This window comes from Cupressus sempervirens, chromosome 6 (genome assembly GCF_028749045.1).
Source record: "Cupressus sempervirens isolate cs-2001-9-10 chromosome 6, ASM2874904v1, whole genome shotgun sequence".
Classification (NCBI taxonomy): Eukaryota; Viridiplantae; Streptophyta; class Pinopsida; order Cupressales; family Cupressaceae; genus Cupressus; species Cupressus sempervirens.
The window spans coordinates 701,836,713-701,857,189 of NC_143123.1; the positions used below are offsets into that span (position 1 = coordinate 701,836,713).

A 20,477-nucleotide genomic window follows, 5' to 3' on the forward strand; every position below is an offset into this window, starting at 1 on the left:
AGATAAAGCCATCACAGAGATAGAAACATCTGAAAAAGAAAAAAACTTGATTGCTTCAAAATGTAGACCCTTTAATGTGTCGCCACAAACAATCACGAAGCTGGCAAGCATCACCCACAAACGATCATCAAGTTAGCAAGCTGTACACAAAGGAGTGCTGAGACCAAAGCCTACAAAGACAACACGGGACCCCATGTGCAAGAGAAGGCTTCTTTTAATCACGTGAACATTTACTCTCATTAGTTTTTTTGACACTGTTTTATTATTATTTTTGAACAGCACATGTACTATATGAGACCAACCCGCTCTTCAACCGTAGATGAAACCCTAATTGACGATATTTGTGAGATTTATTATAGCATTTGCATGAAATATACTTGCCAGTAAAAGAGCTCAAAAAACGTTGCATAGAAGAAATTAAAATTGATCTAAACATTGATTAGGGTGAAGAGGATTGATGAAGCACCAGGTCCAAGTGATATATTGGTGTTCAATGCAGCCTTAAAAAAGCAGTAACAGACCATAAACATGCACAATGCAGATAGGTACAGCTTCCATATGATTCTGTAGATTTGCCATAGCGAAGATTGGGTTGAGAAGGTAAAAACTATGGCTTTAACCAAAGCAGTTCTGTAAATACAGGAAGAGTTGTATGCAAAGAGTCAAACATGATAAATGATTGAAATTGTTGGTAATAAGAATGACCTCTGCAACAAAATGTGATAACCCAAATGGCTGTGCAATGAGCTAGTCCAAGGATAAACATGGCCCTGCCAAATACAAGTAACTAGCGTCCTTAAATAAGAGCTCCTGCTGGTAGATTAATATGTGGCATCCTAACAATATGTAAATACCTTGACCAAAGGAAGAAAGCATGAAAACTACCTACATGAGCTATAAACCGCCCCAAGATATATCTTTTAACATTGATCAAGAAAATAGAGTGCATCAGGGATAACTCGCCAGCCATTGGCAATATTACCCAACCCATTGGAATAACTAACCGACGTATACAGGTCAAAAATGGTGTGGGCTGCCCAAACCGGGGTCTACCTATGTAGTGAAAGATAACCGAGAACTTGAATCCTGATGCGCCAAATGAAATTTCGCTTATATCATTGATCTAGAATTCAGAACCATGACAAATAGAAACAATGAAAAGCTCTTAGATGTGGAAGGGGTTTTTTGTATGATGGCTTTAGTACATGTAGAAGTGATTAGCCTCCTAGGGCACTTATAAACTTTCACAAGAGACAACCAAATTATCAGAATGATAACTGATATTGAGATATCAATGTTATGTACAATGCCTTGGTTATGAGGACAAGGAGTGAAAGTCGGGAGGCAACCAATCGACAAACTACCAAATCTAAAACATAAACTGGCTACGTAAACTTAAGTGTAAGGATAAATATTAATTTACTCAAACAAATGCTACTTTGTTTACCAAGAGGAAACTGTTGAAACCTTTGGATGTACAGGGTCACCTGTATTTTCTTAAATAAGGTTGTAAATATTTATATTGTTTATTAATTTCCTCTATGAAACTTGTAAAATTTGACAAGGAAAGCATTCCTTTTTTGGTTCTGGAACCCATTCAACCAATCCTATGCGTTACTGAAACTTCTGGAGTCATTAAAATGATATGTTAGTCATTCTTGTATATTGCCTGATGAAGGTATTTTATATGAGTATTAATGATATCAAATTTTTTTGGTTGTTACATGTGCACTATTAACAGCTCCAATTTTAACTATGGATCTTTTGCTTTGTGCAGGCATACTTTGGCATTCATTGCCCGAAGGATAAAAATGAAGCCGTGTCTGCCCGAAGGAGGTTTATATTTGATGATTTCTTTTATCATCAGGTTTGTTGTTTATATAAATGTTGATATTGCATCTTTATTGTGTTTCTTTTAGTGGATTTGCATGAGCCTAGAAATGATTTATTTTGGGTAGATGAGAAGAGTTTACCTTAAGGTGCTTTCCTTTGTTATTTTTAGTTTTATTGGAAAGTATCTTTTTTTCTGAGTTTTATGCATCTCTTCAGGGTTGCCTTGAAACTCTGAGATTTTGGGTTAACTATTTACTAGTTCAAACCTCTAAAAGGTTACTTATTGTAATCTAAGTGCCTCGGGTATAAGGTTAGTTGAAGTGTAGCTTATACTAACAGATTATCATCTGGATATTGATTGAAGTTTCATGCGAGTTTGTTTAAGGTTTATTAAGTGTGTTTATGCAAAGAACTGTGTTGAGCTTTGTATGAAAGAAGAATTTCTCTTACCAACTAATTTGGTGTTTTTGAAAGCTCTTATTTATTTGAGTTTTATGTATTGTGGATGTATGTTTATGGTAACTTGCTAACTTTCTTTTTCCATGTGGATCTAGTTGTCTTTCCTTTTGGCCACTTAGAAAGCATTCAGTGATTTAGTTCAGTTTGTTTTACTTTCGAAGTTTTATTGTTAATAAATATCTGTTGTAAGAGAAGAACCTTTCAGGTCTTGTGCTTATCCTTTGAGAAACAAAAAATTCTTGTTCCAAGTTGGAAACTTTAATAGTAGACTATAGAAATTGAAGGATTTGTTATTGCTTACTTTATCTCAATAGAAATTAGTAGCTTATAGACAGGCAAACTGTTTTTTTTAATTGAATGCAGCTGGGATTGCAATTTTGGAGGAATGAAGTTGTAAACACATACACCAAAAACAATGGTTTGGCTGAGAATTCAATAGGCCTCGAAGTTGGAAGCTTTGGTATTGATAAATGGTCACATTTAACTATGAAAGTTTTGAGATCACTTCCCTTTTCACTTACGAATTCTCAATTAAAGGTTGCTTCAGAGATTATTTGGGACCTACGAAGGCCAGTGCCGATGAATCGTCTTCTACAGGTATATTTGTCTAATGCATATGAGCCCTTGATATCAACATGGTTTCATGGGCTAAAACTTGACTAATTAGTATAGTTTACTAGAGTATTTTCAGGAGCTAAATGTTCAGATACTGTAGCTTTTAAGTCCAAATGACATATGCAAATGGCTTAGCCTTTAAACTTCAATTGGCTCTAAGAAAATGTTTCACACAATGCAGATACCTTTTTGATCTTTGAGATTGAGTTGAAAATGAACATCCTACGATTTCTTGTTTTGCAACCACATGTGCTACTAAAAAGTAACAGAAAATTCTCTTTTATGATATACATTACTTTTGCTTTTTCTTAAACATTTTATGGATGGTTTCCTGAGTTTTAATTAAGAAGGTAGAAATTTAACCTTCTGGGTGGAATTAGACTATATTTCATATAAAATAAACTAAATTTGTACTGACCTTCCTTATTAGGACATTTTCAACTATTAGACACTATGTTGCCTCTTTTTCTGATCAGATCATGATGGTTTAAAATTCACTTGGTTTTGATTATCATGTCTATACATTTTATGTTAAAATGTAGCTGAAATAAAACATTAATACTTTTAGTAGTTTTCTTAGTGGGTTTTCTCTTCATCTAACTATAACAAATAACATGGTGTGTAATTGTGAATGTTGTTTAATGAAGGATCATTTTCTCTAGTTTCAATGTATGTATTGCCATCTCGCACAACTACTTGAATTCTTCCAATTAAAGTTGTGGAGAATTTCCATGACATTTCTCCTTGTGGAGTGAGTGCCCACAAAACATTTTCTTTGTGTGATCATTTGAAATCTCCAAGTGGCTTTATGATGGCTAACCATAAGACCCAGCACTACTTTCCCAATGTTTGCACAATACACGTGGGGCACGTGGACTTTAGGATGCAAGGAGGAATAAATTTGCTCCTTAGAGCCTGAAGCGCCATCTCCATTTTCCAATTTCATCAAGACTTGCTTCATGGTGTCTTCCACTATTGTTGATGGTAGAGAAAAATTTCTATAGCAATTGGATAACTAGTTTCAACAGCCAAATTGTAAACTACTCCATCTTTGGAACAAAATGCACGAACGTTTTGACGAAGATTTTCACAATTACAACCTTTGACCTAGGCAGATCATGAGCACCCATTAGAGACTCTACTAGCAAAATACAACTAAATGTTGCTTCGTGGACTTTGTTGGAGATCATGCCTAGGTGCTATAAATGTTGAAGTCTATTGTTGTTGTGCCTCCTCGCTCTGCACAAGTAGCAGTAATTTGATCTCCATCCTAGGTGTAGACGGTGATGACTCTAGCAGTGACTCTTCATCATCCTCAACATCCTCATCCTCCTCATTGTCATCTAATTGTATTGCTAATCCACCCTCCTCCTAGGCTGCCTTTTCAAAACATAGATCTCATTGTTTACAAACAATGGAGGATGTTGTTGATGTGAGTTTTGTTTTGCTACAACATATATAATTGAATACTTAGTATTTTTTGATGAAAAACCAAATTTCCAACTCTCTCTTGAATAAGGATATTCATATGCTAAACAATGTATATGGATTGTGTGATCAAATGAGACAATGTCAAGGTTCCTTCTTATTGTGGACTTTAACTCAATTTTAATGATGTGACATGCCCTTTATCACAATGGGATTTATGCTATTCATTCAATGAATACCAACTTGATTTCTAACCAATCATTGTTTTGCCAAATCAACTAGGCTTAGGAGGGTGCTAGCTTCTAAGGATGCGAGAACAATGAACACATTGTTAGTGCTCATCCAACTATCCTGTGGAGGCACAATCTAAATGGACATCACCAATAGAAGTCAAACATTTTTGTTTCCAGCCCATATGCAGCTTACACCTTTTCTTACAATCAACGAGTAATTAAAGGCATGGACACTAGTTTCACCTTTGATCACCATTCAACAATATCTTCCATCCAATGTACTTCTACTTCTACTTAACATGAAAAAAAATCTTATCCAAGTGAGGAATTGAGGAAGCCATGCAATACTTCAAAGCGACGTTAAGTAATCCACCATGAAGATCAACACTGGAACATCAATTATTTTGATAGCATTATAACAACAATTTAATCAAGTCTCCCACTCTACTGTACTAGTAGCCAACTAACTTCTCTTATCTCCTAATCACTTGAATCTAACCCTTTACAAATGTGAAGGCCTTGACCTTTTATAGTTGTTCAATTACAATAAAGGGCTAGGATCACCTCCAGGTCAAGGACCAATATTGATCCCTAGAAACCAGTGTAACGAGACTCGGACTCGGCTCGGACTCGGCAAGGGTAACTTGACTCGTGACCCGGCTCTGGCTCGTGACCCGGCTCAGCGGTGACTCGGCAAAGTGAAAAAAATCTCAAAATTTTGAGATTTTTTAGGATTTAAAGAATATTCCATGCACCCATTATTGAATAAAGCGTAAAGACACAATAACATCATTAAATAGAAGATAATTTGATCATAATGCACATGCCACATACTTAAAGTTAAAAACTTAAAACTTAAAAGTCAAACATCGATTACATATGTACAATACTACAAAGTTACAAACTTACAAAGGTAAATTGCTAAAAGTAAATACTATATTACTAGTAATTAAAGTCAAACTAAGATAAATCCATGCAAACCATCAAAATGTATATGTATTATCATTTATGCATTATGAAATCCAACACATCACTATAGACTATTATGGGAGCCCTTTTAGGGTTATATGAGTTGTTTACCGCATAGGGTAAGAAGTTAACACATGTATAACACGATTCAATTCAGAACAGGTACTTTATTCATGTATGCACTTGCAGATTACAATCCGATTCCAATGACTACAATGATCTATCGATTCTCACTGATGATTCCAAAGTCCACCTCGGACATGTACATATACCTTTCCAAAGGGGTGACTCAAGCGTCATGTGCCTGTTCAGATACTAATCTACCCGTCGGCTACACTATACATTTTACCGACAACATCATCCCCCCACAAAAGAAAGGTCGTCTCCGGACGACAATTACACAATATCTGAGACAAATTAACAACAAAATATATTAATTGACTAACTACAACAAGATAGATCTGTTTCTATTGCATCACTTTCACATTCATCCCATGCCTGCACCAAATTGGTCTCCAAATCACGTTGCATCTGTAGCCTCTGCTAACACAATACTATCTCCTTAGCTGACCTTGATAGCCACCTGTGCTGCTTTCTCTGTTTCCAACTCCTCGGTACCTTGAGCCAAGTGTCGTTGCACTGCCTCCAACTGGATGATTAGCTCCTCCCAAGCTCTCTACGCATCCACCAAGACAGCCTCACGAGCAACACCTACTCTCAGTGCCTCTGGTACACAGACACTCCATGCCTGCAGCAACTCCAATTCTTCTCAACTGGTCAGCCTCCCACGATTGATATCCGCAACGACTGGGGGTCCAGGGGGCAATTGCATGGAACACACTATTTCTGTCATTTTCTTCCGATTCCACACTCTTTTTGGCAACTGCTTATGTCTACCCTTCCCTTTGGCATCATGCATTACTCATTCCGAACTATTTCAATTTGTCGTCGTTTTTTTTTTTTTTTTGCTCTTCCACTTCCTCTTTCGTGTAGACTTGCTTTGTGAATCGACTATAGCAATTCCTCTTCCTTTCTTTATACCCTTTGTCTCTGAAATGTAAAAAAAAAACATGTAAAAAATTATATTGTAAAGGCCCAGTTTCAAGCCTGTTGTGGCCGAGTCAAGGAGGCCGGGTCATGCGAGTCACTCCTCGTGACTCGCCGTTCGCTGGTCACGAGTCATTGTGACTCGGCGAGGTCAGCACGGCTCTCTGACTCGCGTGACTCACGTGACTCGCCGCGATCTAGATCAGGGGGATATAGGGCCCTTAATTTGGGGAGGGTAGAGGAATGATAGTGTTGGGGACCAGGGGGGTTGTATATACTATACATGTGGTACATAAAATGCTAGTTATGAAAAGATGTTCTGCAATACACGATATAAAGATGTAAAATAGTAAATACTTGAACATTGCATTGAATTGGAACATCAAACATTGAACATATATAGTCAAATTAGCATATAGTTAACACCAAGATGTCCCTCCATCTTCGACGGAGGTGGCCGAATTTGGTGGCATCGTTGCGGATGGGGGAACAAAGTCCCCAAGTCCCTGGTGGTGTGTTGGGCAAAAGGGGTGGGGGGGGCACATCCCTATTTTACTATGCTACAAACCCTAATTAGGGTTGCTACCCTATCATCCAATTACATGAAGGCACCATGGGCTGGTAAGAGACTTACAATGCTTTTTAGAGCCAATGAGAAAATTGTACACTTGGCATAACATGATTAAATGTACTTGTACATGTGTAGCTGAAATTTTCTGATTGGTAGAAGACAACTAGGTGTCACTTTAGCATCTCACTTGTAGACTTGATGAATACTTTGGTAATGAGAAAATATCTCTTGATACTAAAAATTATCAAGTCTTCAATTATGATGGCATATTCCCAAATTGCTTCATCTTCTCAAATCTTCATCTTTGTTTTTGGAAATTTTCTCATTGCCATGACTTTGAACCTGTTTGTACTTGCAAACTTGAAACTTGAATTTCCTGAAGTCATGAAGCCTTCATGCAGTTGGATCCCTTAAAAAAAAACTTTGATTTCTTGAGGAAATTTAAGTTGGTGATAATTTCTTCCAGTTTTAAATTCTGATTTTTCTGTCCTTGTTCTTTTTTTTCTTGAACTCTATCCTGATTTTGCCTTAAATCTGTACTTTGATACCTTGATTTGAATCTTCCTTCTAATTGGAGTCCTTGAGCATCCTCGTGCTTGAATTTTTGAGCTTGACTTGCCCCTATCTCTCCGTTCTCTAATCTCCTCTTCGCTCTCTAATCTCCTCTTTGCCCAATGATGACCTTATAAAATGAAGATAGAAAAATCCATTGAGTTCATGAAATGATGAAAGAAACCTGAATGTCTTCACAAAATGAAGTTGGATCTATATCAAAACATGGAAGAAGTGCTATTAAGATGGATTATCTTGAGTTTAAAACAAAATTTACCTATACCCTCCTGCGAATTCCAAAATGTGATCATGCTAAAGTCTGGAAAAATGGCCAGCTTATCATGCATACCCCAGATCTAATGATTCACCCTCTACACTCAAAACTTTAGATGAAAATCGGCTCTTTTCAGCTCAGAATTGCTGCCCTTTTGACCGTGTCTATCTCACTTTGGTGGTTACCTGCTGTCATGTAAACAATTTGCTGCCTTTTATGAGGAAGTCGTTGCTCAATATTGATGAAATTTGCTGCCTAACTGCAGAGCTGAATTAGCCCAGTTTGGTGCGAAAACAAAATTTCTTTATTCCGCTTATGGGGGAGATTCAAGGGGCTGAAGGGGCACTTTTATAGAGGAGGCTGACCTGGGCTGATTGGGTCCAAAAAAATTATTAATTTAATTTCTATTTATCCCATTATCTTGGCTGACTTGAAAGAGCATTATTTTTCTTGTTGAAAATAAACATTTTTGTAGCAGTAATACAAAGTAATAGAGTGGGGCTTAAGAAATCTTTTATAACTTCCATTGAGTGGATGTGTATAATGTACCTGCTAAAACTTACACTTACAACAACAAGATGGTCATCAAACATTGCTATGTCAATGTTAAGGTTGATGGATGGCCTCAACAATGGCAGGGTTATAACCAGGGACGTGTTATGCACTCAGGCAGCACCAAAGAACATTTGGTGTTTTTTTTCCAGCTAGCCGTGTTGAACCTCCAAGCCCGCCATGCATTATTGAGTCTATTTGGGTGCCTCCACTTCATGTAGTTTGGAAATGCTTAAGAAAAAGGTTATAGACAAGAGGTTACGAGAAGCATTGAAGAAGGAGGGGAAGAAGATGGTTGTTTTGAGGAGGAAGGGGAAATAGTAGCAGAAGAGACACAAACACTATCTTCTTCGAAGAGTGAAAGTTTGGAGTATGAAGGGTTATGTATGGAACCTGGCAGGGCATAGAAGGCACAAGAGGTGACAGGAGGAATTAAGACAATGGGTGGCCAAAACTTTGAAGTATGAGAGATGTTTGAAGAAGTGGAGTTCGTACATGTATTGGAGGGCCCCTACCTCGAATAGAGTCAGGTGTGTAGAGAGAAAAGAGGGTGTACAAGAGGAGGTCATACATGAGGGGGTCGTACTAGTGGAGGTCGTGCGAAAGGAGTCAGCGAGATGGGAGGAAGAGGTCGTGCATGATGAAGTCGTAGTGAGCCATGGCAAAGATTTCATTCATGGTTCTTCATTGGTGTGCAAAGAAATGAACAATATCAAACATAGTATTCACTCCACCTTGACTTTCATCCATGTTTGATTTAGTCTCAACAAATTGGGCACCATAGAGGAAACTGGTAGATCTGAGAACACACAAAGGGTTAGCCCACACCATTTGCATTACTGCTTCATGAGGCATTGAGATAGCCCTCCATATTGCACTAATGGTCACCCTTACACCTTCAACTAGAGTTGTTTGAGCTACTATCAAATGCTCACCCTTCCACCAAGTTACATCATTTTTCGAACAAAAGGCATAAATAATGCCTTGATCAACTGTTTTAACCACATTTAGAACCAACTTACAATTGGAACTTTGACTAATAGACATTTTACAAAGTTGTGAAGTTGCACGCTGCAACAAATTGGAAACTTTTCACATTTTAGGTCAACTTGTGCAACTTGACTTCCTAATCAATTCATAACATTACATATCAACCTAAAATGACTTCTTAACATCCTAGAACCTTGTAACTATGGTTTGACCATAGTTGAGAACCATTGTTCAATTAGGCAAAATGAGGCCATTACAAGAAATGGGGCACAACCAAGTTACAAATTTTGTTAAATTGCCTTATTATAGCACAACTAACTTGAAAATGGATTGATCCTTGATCAATCAATCATGATGTAGGACTATGCTGCTTCACCATACTCCCTAAGACAAACAAAACTCAAGTCCCTTGAGTTGCTAGTTGCTAGTTGTTGCATACTGGTGCCATGTTTGATGATAGTTGCTTCATTCATCAAAACTTTGGAAGTCCTACCCATTTCACCAAGTATTCTTTATAGGTACCCCTCCTAGTTTGTTAGATGACATTAGTGTCAAGTATGCTTCCCAAATGTACTGGTTTTATAGGTGGAAGGTCCATTAACCATTCCACACCATTTTTTGTCTTCTCCAGCTGATCTTCACCAATTGTACCCTATGGTGGCTTGTAAGGGAACAAGTTTGCAACATTGATTATTGGGGAAATTCCCAAGCCCGAGGTTAGATCAACTTCATAGGCATTATGTCTTAATTTGTGAATCACCTTGCAAGGCCCTATTTTCTTTATTAGCAACTAAGTGGGTTGTGTTTTAGGCAACCTTTCCTTCTTGAGGAATGCCATGACTACATCTCCTTCTTTTAATTAGACTTCCTTGCTCTTTGATCAACTCTATACTTATATTTCAAAGTGTTCTCCTCCAAAGGTTTCCTCACTTGTTCATGTATTTCCTTGATGACAACAACAAAGGTTTCTCTTTGGGCACTCCTCTTCTCAAGTCCTTGCAAATCTCGGATTTCCAATACTCCCCTAGGGTGATAGCCATATACTATTTCAATGGATTCTTCCCTGTGCTCATTTTGACAATGATTGAATGCAAATTCTTCTTGGATGGCAACCAAGTCCCAAGCCATGCCATGCTCCTTGGTTAGAAATCTCAACAATTTGCATAAAGACTTGTTAACCACTTCTTTCTGACCATCAGTTTGAGGATGGTAGGCAGATGAGAAGGACAATTTGTGCCAAGTTGTCTCCACAATGTACGGAAGAAATGGCCAACAAACTTAGAATCCCTATAGTAATAATGGTCAAGGGCAAACCATGTATTTTGAGTCCCTAAGTCACAAGGTTCTAGTTCGAGTTTGAGTTAGACAACTATGATTCTTGGTAGGTCAAAAAATTCAAAAAAACTTCATTAAAGTTGCTTTAAATTATTTTAAAAACATATGTATATCCAATAAATTATCAAATTAGTTTTAACACTTCAAAATAGATGTGAAGTCATTAAAAAAGATATCACATTTATGTGATTGAAACTATAAGAAACATGTAGATACACGATTATAAAGGTGTTTATTTTTGTCAAAAAGATATGATCAACATTTTAGACTTTAGAACTTCAAAACAACTACAAATCATCAAGAGTACCAAGATGGTTTTAGGTCAAAACATTACAATCAAAAGTCAACAATAAAACTTCGAAAATCTGAAGTCATTAAGAGCACTTGACTGCTCTTATAGATTCTAAAATACAAAATAAAAAATGAATACTAAATTCTATTTTTACTAATATAATTTTTTAAAAAAATATGTGAAAATTTTATTATAAACTATAAAATTAAAATTAGTATCTATTTTAAAATAGAGAACTTTAAATACAAAATAATAAAACAAAATATTTAAACTATACCTTTTAAATCATATAAAGAAAAAAGATCAATTTTATTCTAATTTTGCAAAACAAATAAAAAATAAAAAATATCATAAAATACTTTTTTTTGATCGGTAGTAAAAGCCTTTCATTAATCAAAAGAGTATTACATACATATGCGGGAGTCACATATAGACAAAAAATAGACTCCCAAGAAACTATTGAAACAACTACATCAGCTTGATACAAACATTGCCCAATTCAAAATGATCAACCAAAATCATGGCACCTGGACTAGATGGAAACCAAGACCATGGGCTCGAACAAGAGCTACCCTAGTCCATTAACAGAACCAACCTGCAACCTGTTCCTTGGTGAAGTTGGGGATCTTTGCCCTTGGTGAAGTTCGGGATCTCTGCCTCATAGCAAAGCCCTACCTCCTCCACCTGACACCTTGCAACACACCCACAACCATTGCCAACTCCACTTGAACTTCCCTCACCCACAACTCCTTTGCCTTCCTGCAATGACATGTCAGCCCCTGTAACTACCCCACCGCTGCTACAAACTAGCTCATTTGTACTCCTCTGCTTCTTATCCCTTTTATGAGGTAGTTGGTGACGTGCCATCAGATGATCGTCTGTGTTGAGTGGAGGCTGCAAACAGACGAGTGTGTTCTTCCTTAGCCATTTTCCAATCGACCCAACCTTTTGGCTTTCCTTGCATTTATGTAGGCATTGTAGTAATAGATGGGGAGTTGTACCTCTATTGGGGACGTTGACGACCAAACCAACAGTTGTTGTTGTTCACTATCACTGTTACCATTTAAGCGCCATGACCCTTGACCCATGTGAAGGCCAATGCGTACCTCCGCTTTGTGCACCACATCTTCTAGACCCACGACCCATTTGGACTCAAGACACACCCTTGGAACATGGACCACCTCTTCTTTCCCATTGTCAATCATTAGAGATAGGGAAAGGAAGAGGGGAGAAATGACAAGATGGGACTGAGGGCGCCAACCATGGATCAAGTATTTGTCTCCAAAAATTAGAAAAATTGCCTACCAAAATTCGTCATCATCCATGTCTGAAAACATTACCCACTTGTTTCACCATGATAGCATAGAGAAAAGTTGGCTTCCATTGTTGGATCAATCGTACACTAGTCCTTCACCAATCTCATTGGGGACAATTGTCTTGGCAACTTCATCAACTCCGGTCTCAATAAAACTTGAATGCGATGTCTCTAGAAAAACATGCTTAAAAGGGCGATCCATCATTAAAGTTACTACCTTACATCCATCAACTTGCCATCCTTTGCACAATCGTATAGACACTCATTACACCTACCAAATAATGAGTGAGGCAGCCACCTTTCCTGATGGAGTCTGTATGTTATCCTTTCGAATCCTTCGATCCACTACAAATCTAAATCCTCTGGGCGGATTGTACTGAAGTCCTCAAAAAGTTCCAAGTTGTCTTGTGATGATCTCATCACATCAACCTTGGAAAGCTTATCAACCAATGAGTTAGCATCTCTCAGAACATTGGAGATTCTAGATTCATCCACTTCCCCCAGTAGTGTTCAAATTTGTTTAATATACCTTTTTAAATACCACGTATCCATTTCCCCTTTGAGGATCCCATTGACCACAATTTGCGAATCCCCTTCGAGATGAATATTGCGAAATACAAGTTTGATGCCCATTAGGACTGCTTCGACAACTGGCAAACATTCTGGTTGATTGTTAGTTCCATCTGCCACTCACTGTGCCCCAAATTCAATGATACTTCCTTCTGCATTCCTTGCTACAACCTTGATTCCTGATGGGCTTGGGTTCCTAACTGACTTTTGCAATTTCCTTCGATTGCTGAATAGGATGATCCCTCTTGGGCCCATTAATGTGCCAATGCAAACAAATACTTAAATCTACTTATTTATAGATTAAAAATAATAAATTAACTTGTAAACTATATTAATTATAAATAAAATAAACTAATTATTGCAATCTATTGTGTTTAAGCAGTAAATTCAAATAATAATAAATAAAATGGACTAAATATTAAATATGTTGATTTGAAAATAATATTCACATAAAATTGATTTTTTAAAGTAATAAATAAACTTAAAAGTTAAAATAGTTTATTATTATAAATAAATCAATTAAAACTAACTTAAAATTATATGTAAGTAAAAAACAAAATAAAAACTTAAAATATAAAGTAAACTATACATAATGATAACGCTTAAAAAGTCAAAACATATGAATAGGTGAAACCAACCTTCCCATACCGTCGTCAATGAATGAACACAACCGGACATTTCTCAGCTTTACAAGCATGGAATGTCGGCAGCGATGATTTCTACCAACGCAACAAATATGAGCCATAAAGATTTCCAGTAGCAACAAGCAAAAATTCCAGCAACAGAGTTTTTCAGCTACGCACAAGCAAAGCTACAATGGCGACGATTTCCAAGCATTAAAATAATGCAAAAATATTTTCCCTGGGCATCAAACCATTGGTGATTTAGTCTGATAGAGGCCCTTATGTATTTAAATAAGACTACAAACCACCCCTTCCCTAGAAAGGCATCATGTTAATATGTTTTCAGAAGGTGATAAAGCTAGTTTTTGTTATACAAATTTGAAGCTAACTTTTTTGAACATTATTAATTTTTAATAGATTCACCGAATTTTGAACCTTATACACAAGCCACAAAATGTGCCATCTTGCTAAATCTGTCTAGAATGACAAAAACATTATCAAATACCCTTGGAGTCCTTAAAAGGCCAAGTACAAAATCCATGCTCACATTCTCCCATGGCCTAGAAGGTATGGGCAGTGGTTGATACAATCCTGCATTAGAATATAATCCCTTTGCTTTCTGACAAATTTGACAACTTGCAACAAAATTTCTGACATCCACCTATAATTTTGGCTAGTAATAGTGCCTATTGACCTGTTCCAAGGTCTTTTCCAGTCTAAAATGTCCTCCTAGGGCTCCACTATGCTTCTTTCTGATAATCTTCTGTCTCATGGAGCATTTGGGATTGCATAACTGATTCCCCCTGAACAAAAGTCCATTCTGCAACATATAATCATTACATTCTTTGTGGATAGAGTTAGCAGAATCTGCACAAGTTTGATAAGCATTTTGGAAACCAGGGTCCTCCTTGTGCAACTCTTTAAGTGCTTCTACTCCCATGCTTTGCATCTTGATCTCTTAAACAGTAAGCATCCTTCTAGTTAAGGTATCTGTAACCTTGATTCTAACCCCCTTTTTCTGCTTTATTGTGAAAGTATATGCTTGCAAATCTTCAATCCGCTTTAGGTGCCTTTGATTTAGTTGTTCCTGACCATTTAGTAAAATTAGGGCATGGTTATCAGACTCTGAATTCATTTGGCGACAATTAGTGTCTCCACTTCTTTAGGGCTTGCACCATAGCAAAAACACTCTAGATCATACATTGAGTATCTCTGTTTTGTATCATTCAGTTTCTCGGAGAAGAAAGCAATGGGATGACCTTCTTGGCTAAGAATTGCTCCTATGGTATATTTTCTTTCATCACTCCACAATAAAAACCTGATCAAGTTCAGGTAGGACTAAAGTGGGCAACTCTGCAACCTTCCTCTTCAACAACTGAAAACTTTCATCTGCCCAGGGTGTCCAAGAATGTCTACACTTCATTCCTCCCTTACGGTGTTCAATGTAGGAGTAACATTGTGGCGAAGTACTCTGATAAACTTCCTATAGAAGGTAGCAAGACCATGGAAACTTCTCACTTTTTCTACGGATTTTAGAGTTGGCCAATTGAATATTGCTTCAACTTTAGGATCCATTTTCAAACAACCCTGTGAAATGGAAAAACCTAGTTATACTAATCTAGTTTTCATGATCTCACACTTTTTCAAGTCAAGCATGAATTTCTCCTTATGCAACTTACCCAATACCTGTTCAAGGTGCTTCAAATGGTCTTCCTTGGTCCTGCTAAAGACAAGAATGCCATCAAGATACACTAAAAAAAACTTACCAATGAATTCAACCATCACCTCCGTCATTAGTCTCACAAAAGTGCTTGGATCATTGCTCAAGCCAAATGGCATTACAAACCATTCATATAAACCCTCATTGGTTTTAAAGGCAGTCTTCCACTTATCCCCTTGCCTGATCCTTATCTAGTGATAACCTGATTTCAAGTCTATTTTTGAGAAGTAGCATAATCCCCCAAGATAGTCCATTAGGTCTTTTATCCTTGGTATTGGAAACCTATGCCTTATGATCTTATTGATTGCCCTTGAGTTTGTATACAATTTCCACTTATGATCCTTCTTAGGAGCAAGGACAGTAGGCACTGCACATGGATTGAGACTCTTCCTAATCAGACCTTTATCAAGTAGATTCTAGACATTTTTGGATATCAAATCATTCTGTGATGGGGTCATTTTATAGGCGGGCTTATTGGGAAAATTTGTGCTGGGGGTGTACTGGACAGCTCCACCTCTGGATTTGGAGCGTTGGTTCCAAGTAGAGTTGGGGGCCATGATAGTAGCCACACAAGTATGACATACCTCTTGACATGGGGCTAGTTACCATGGCAGCAAAGACACTCCTCAAATTCATGGTAGATGAGTGTGAAATGGAACTAATGGAACACCTTACAACCTAAGGATGGCTAGAGACTGACACATTAGAGATTGTAGAGGCATGAAGCATGCCACTCAATTTCACAGGGCAACGCTGATGATGAGCACTCTTTCCAGGGTAGAGCAAACTTTCGCAGTAGCATTCCTACAGCTTCAATGGATTGCATGGGCCGATTAGAGGACAGAAGAGGGACAAACTATGACATTAGAGTGAGAGACATCGCTACAGGTGAGAGTGGGGGAGTTGGAGAACGAGATGACATAAGAAAATATAGCTCACTTAAGAAAGGATCAGCAACTAGCAGCCTTTTAGAATGATTTGATTGACACCTTTAGGTAACTAAAGGCAATGCGAGAAAAGTAAATGGTAGAAGATTGGAACCTTTGGCTACTCTGCCAACAACTTCCATGTGCCATGTCCTCTGCCACTCTAGGGACTTCCTCTTACCTTCTGTTCTAGTAGATATAGAAGTTTTATGATTTTGCCCATTTTTTTAATGCTGTCTAGAAGATAGGTTTTTTTTTGGGTGGATGATGCAGACGACAATTACGCTGCTAGTATTTAAATAGTACTTTTGTTAGTAAACTTGGTGGTGTAACAAAAATATTCATTTGGAAAAGGTGTTTGTCGATGACAGTTGGCAGACTTAACCAACTATCGAGCACTATTTTTATTGATGTCAGAACAAGTTAAGTTGTCTTTGATGGTAGGAAGGAAGATATGATGCTATGAAAAGATCTATCCTTCAGCCATATCATGCACCATATTATCTCTGTGGTACCTCTATTCATGTCTATTTGAATGTTACTGTTTGCATTGTATGGAACAATACATTCATAGGCAGAAAACAGATCCAGCCTCATTGTTTCCATTGTAGTTTTTGTTCCTCTAGCACATCTTTTGCACTATAAACCTCGTCTATGAGAAATCTACAAGCACACAATAAAATTAATGTTAGTTTTAAGTACACATTCTTGATTAAAAAATGACTTACATTCAACAAAAATAAGTTACTAGCAATACAAAAAAGAACATAAATTTGCTTTACACTCTAAAGATCAAAATTTAGCATAACCTATCAAGCTTCAAAACTAACTTTAAACATTTAAAAACTAAAACAAGTAGTCTAATTTCTCACTCAAGTCTGCACGAGATGCCATTTCCTGCCATAGTCATTCAGCTAACCAAATTCAACCAATATGGATTCTCTGCAATATGTAAAGGGATGTTGTTCAAGTACCAAAAATTAGCACAAGCAATATCTATGTGTCGATGGAGAGCTCTATTCCACCCAATTCCCTCCAATGATGGCTTTTCTCTAGGTCTTTTTTTGTGCTAAAAAATTCTTTCTATAGAAGAGAACTACGACACTGATAGAGGTGGTCTACTAGAAGTAGCAGAAGTGATGACCAAGGTGATGCGAAATTTAGGGATACATGGGCCGCGAAGAGAACCCATTATGCCCTCAAGTGTTTCTTTTTCTTTGTCATGGTTAAGTGAAACACCTTAAGATTCAGCAATGGCTGCCACCATAAATAATTCTACCATTTCCCTTTGCAATTTTTTCTATTCTTGGGCAGCGAGCAAAGCCATTTATTTCTCTTTTCATTTATATTTTAGTCTTTTCACATACCCTCTTATCACTGTTTTTGATGCTTGCAAGGTTGGTATTTAAAGAGGTATATGCCTTCACTAATTAATTTGTAGCCCCTTTAGGACACGTGCCCACATATCTAGATGGACATACTAGACCTTGAAGCTAGACCGGTTTTGGAAGAATCTCTACCTGCTATTTGAATCAAATTTCAACCAACACATACAAATTGATACCACAAATTAATATATTGTATTTTAATAAAGAAAATTGGCAAACGAATTAAATTAGTTTACATAATTTTAAACATAGTTGAAACTTGAAAAAACAGGGAAAAAATTGTTAAGAGTTTTAAATATTTAGGAACCGATGTAATTCTCAAGGAAACAATGAAATGTATCTTAAAAAATAATAATTTGGTTTGCCTCTACTACTTAATTTCTAGCCTCTTTAGGAAATGTGCGTACATATCCAGATGGGCATGCATTTACTTGTAATGTCCCCACTATTAGGATTAGCTTGGGACAAGTAATACTTACAAAATAAATTTCGAAATTCAACAATAGCAAGTCTAAACATACTAATCTATACTCTAACTCAACCCCAACCTTAAAGACGTCTCCAAATCTGGTTTCCTAACCCTCAGTTATTCCACCGTCTTCTATGGAGTGCACCCCTTAAGGTTCTTGATCGGGACATCCTCTATCCAAGGCCAATCACATATGCATATGTTGACATTATCAGACAATTATCTAATTCTCATCTAGCCATTTATACAAGGGTTCTATTGACCTCTGACATTGGCACTGGCACGCCAAGTGATTTATATGAGGGTTGAACTAACCTCTTGCACTGACACTATGAGTTATTGTTTTCATCTCGCCATTTATACATGGGTTGTAGTGACCTCTCGCACTTGCACTATTAAGCCATTTGTAGGAGGGAACAACCTCACACACTGACACTATTAAGAAATTTTCTCATCTAACCATTTATATTGGAGTTACTCCAATCTTTGGATTGGCATGATAGCCATTTATACAAAGATTGTACTATCTTTTGACATTAGATCTATTAGGTTTAATGAATCTCATCTCAGCCATTTATATAAATATGAACGTTAACCCCACATTGGCACAGAGCCATTTATATAGAGAAGGGCGCAAAATCTACACAGATACTATTGGAGTCGATTGATTACTTCCAATAGGAATTATATTAATTACTTATAACATATATCAATTAACTCTAGTTACCTTTTAATAAATATAATATCATTCTTTTAAACTTAATAATATCAAAACTTAAATATCTTCTATAAATTTCTATATATGTGTATGTCCATATATATATATCCTTAATAATGTGTAAGGAAAATTCTGTAATAAACTTTTTAACTGAAAAAATAGCTTTTCTTATTGAGAAAACATCTTTAAATTAAAATCACATTCCTTACATGCTTCAACTCTTACAATTTCGGGCCTTATTGCTCTTTTAATCTTATGTGGAGGTCCTTACCTTACATATGTCATCTCCTTATAAATCTAGATTCTCCCCCTTTGTCCATGGAGCGTATTCGATTAAATATTTTCAAATTCCATTCAAGTCATGAATGTATTATATGTTTCCTATTCCTACTTGATTTGTCCTTTGTTTTTTCTATGCGACTTTTCACGTGGGCCACCTTGGAATTCAAATTATTCAATGGTTTTTATTCGCTGCTTTGGGTACAAATCTTTTACTTCCTTTCTCCACCGCTTATGCTGCATGCATATTTACTTGTCACACCCTGTACTATCTTCTATGACATGGGTTAAGCATATGCTCAAAAGGATTTGTGTATTGTCGAAAGGGGTGCCAGTAATTTGAGGAACATGGATTAGTGTTAGTTATGCATTACGCGGCTCGCTCTAAGATGATAGTCAACCATTATAATTGCAATTGTTTATTTAATAGTTTATTCGATAATTATCTATTTATAGATTTATTTATTAATAAATGGATGATTATTTGTTTATTGATTTATAGTTGTTAATTGAATAGCCAATTTGATTAAAATATTTAATTAACTGTTAGTTACTAAATAGTCTATCTATTTATCAAATAATTTATTATAAATGGAGGATATCACAACTTACGTAGATATAAAATAATCGTTCCTTTCTTTAATTAATTATTTAATTTTTTGAAATATGGATATTGACTATTTTGATTTAATGTCGAATTTGATGTTAGAGGGGGGATGTTACACAACCGAGGCACTTGGAGACCTTGAAGCTATCCTGATTTTGGAAAAATCTCTACTTGCCATTGAATCAAATTTCAACCTACACATACAAATTGAAACCACAAATTAATATATTATATTTTAATGAAGAAAATTAGCAAAGAAATTAAATTAATTTAAATAATTTTAAACATAGTTGAAACATGAAAAAATGGGAGAAAGTGTTGAAAATCTTAAATATTCAGGAAAAGATGCGATTCTTGAGAAAACAATGAAATTTAAAAATAAGATAAAATAATTGGTTTTAAATCTTGTCCATTACACTCTAAAACAATTCAGAGTGCTAGGAAATGCTATTGGAGAGTTTCTATAATCTAGATGCAAAAAAGAGAAGAGAAGATAATAGTTTAAAAATATTGAATTATTTTCTTGAAAACTTACCAATGAATCTGATTTTGCTTCAAAAACCTCTTTGAATTCACTAAAAATCAATCCAAATCCTTGCAAATCACCTTTGAAAACCTTGGCCCAGTTAGCAAAACACAAGTTACAAAATGCAAAATGTCATTTGTTTTGATGCTGGAAACTAGTATGCAGCCATGGACAATATTTAAACCA

General features: G+C 36.4%; 1 protein-coding gene across 7 annotated transcripts in view; it reads left to right on the top strand.

Annotated features, from left to right (window-relative positions):
• Window positions 1-20,477, top strand: part of LOC149554205 (DEAD/DEAH box RNA helicase family protein) — a 315,874-nt gene that overhangs the window by 159,892 nt on the left and 135,505 nt on the right. For all 7 annotated transcript variants that reach the window (XM_089789445.1, XM_089789449.1, XM_089789446.1 and 4 more), the window contains 2 exons: window positions 1,778-1,867; window positions 2,656-2,889. In XM_089789445.1, the coding sequence (XP_089645571.1) occupies window positions 1,778-1,867; window positions 2,656-2,889 (324 nt within the window). The remainder of the gene's footprint in view (window positions 1-1,777; window positions 1,868-2,655; window positions 2,890-20,477) is intronic.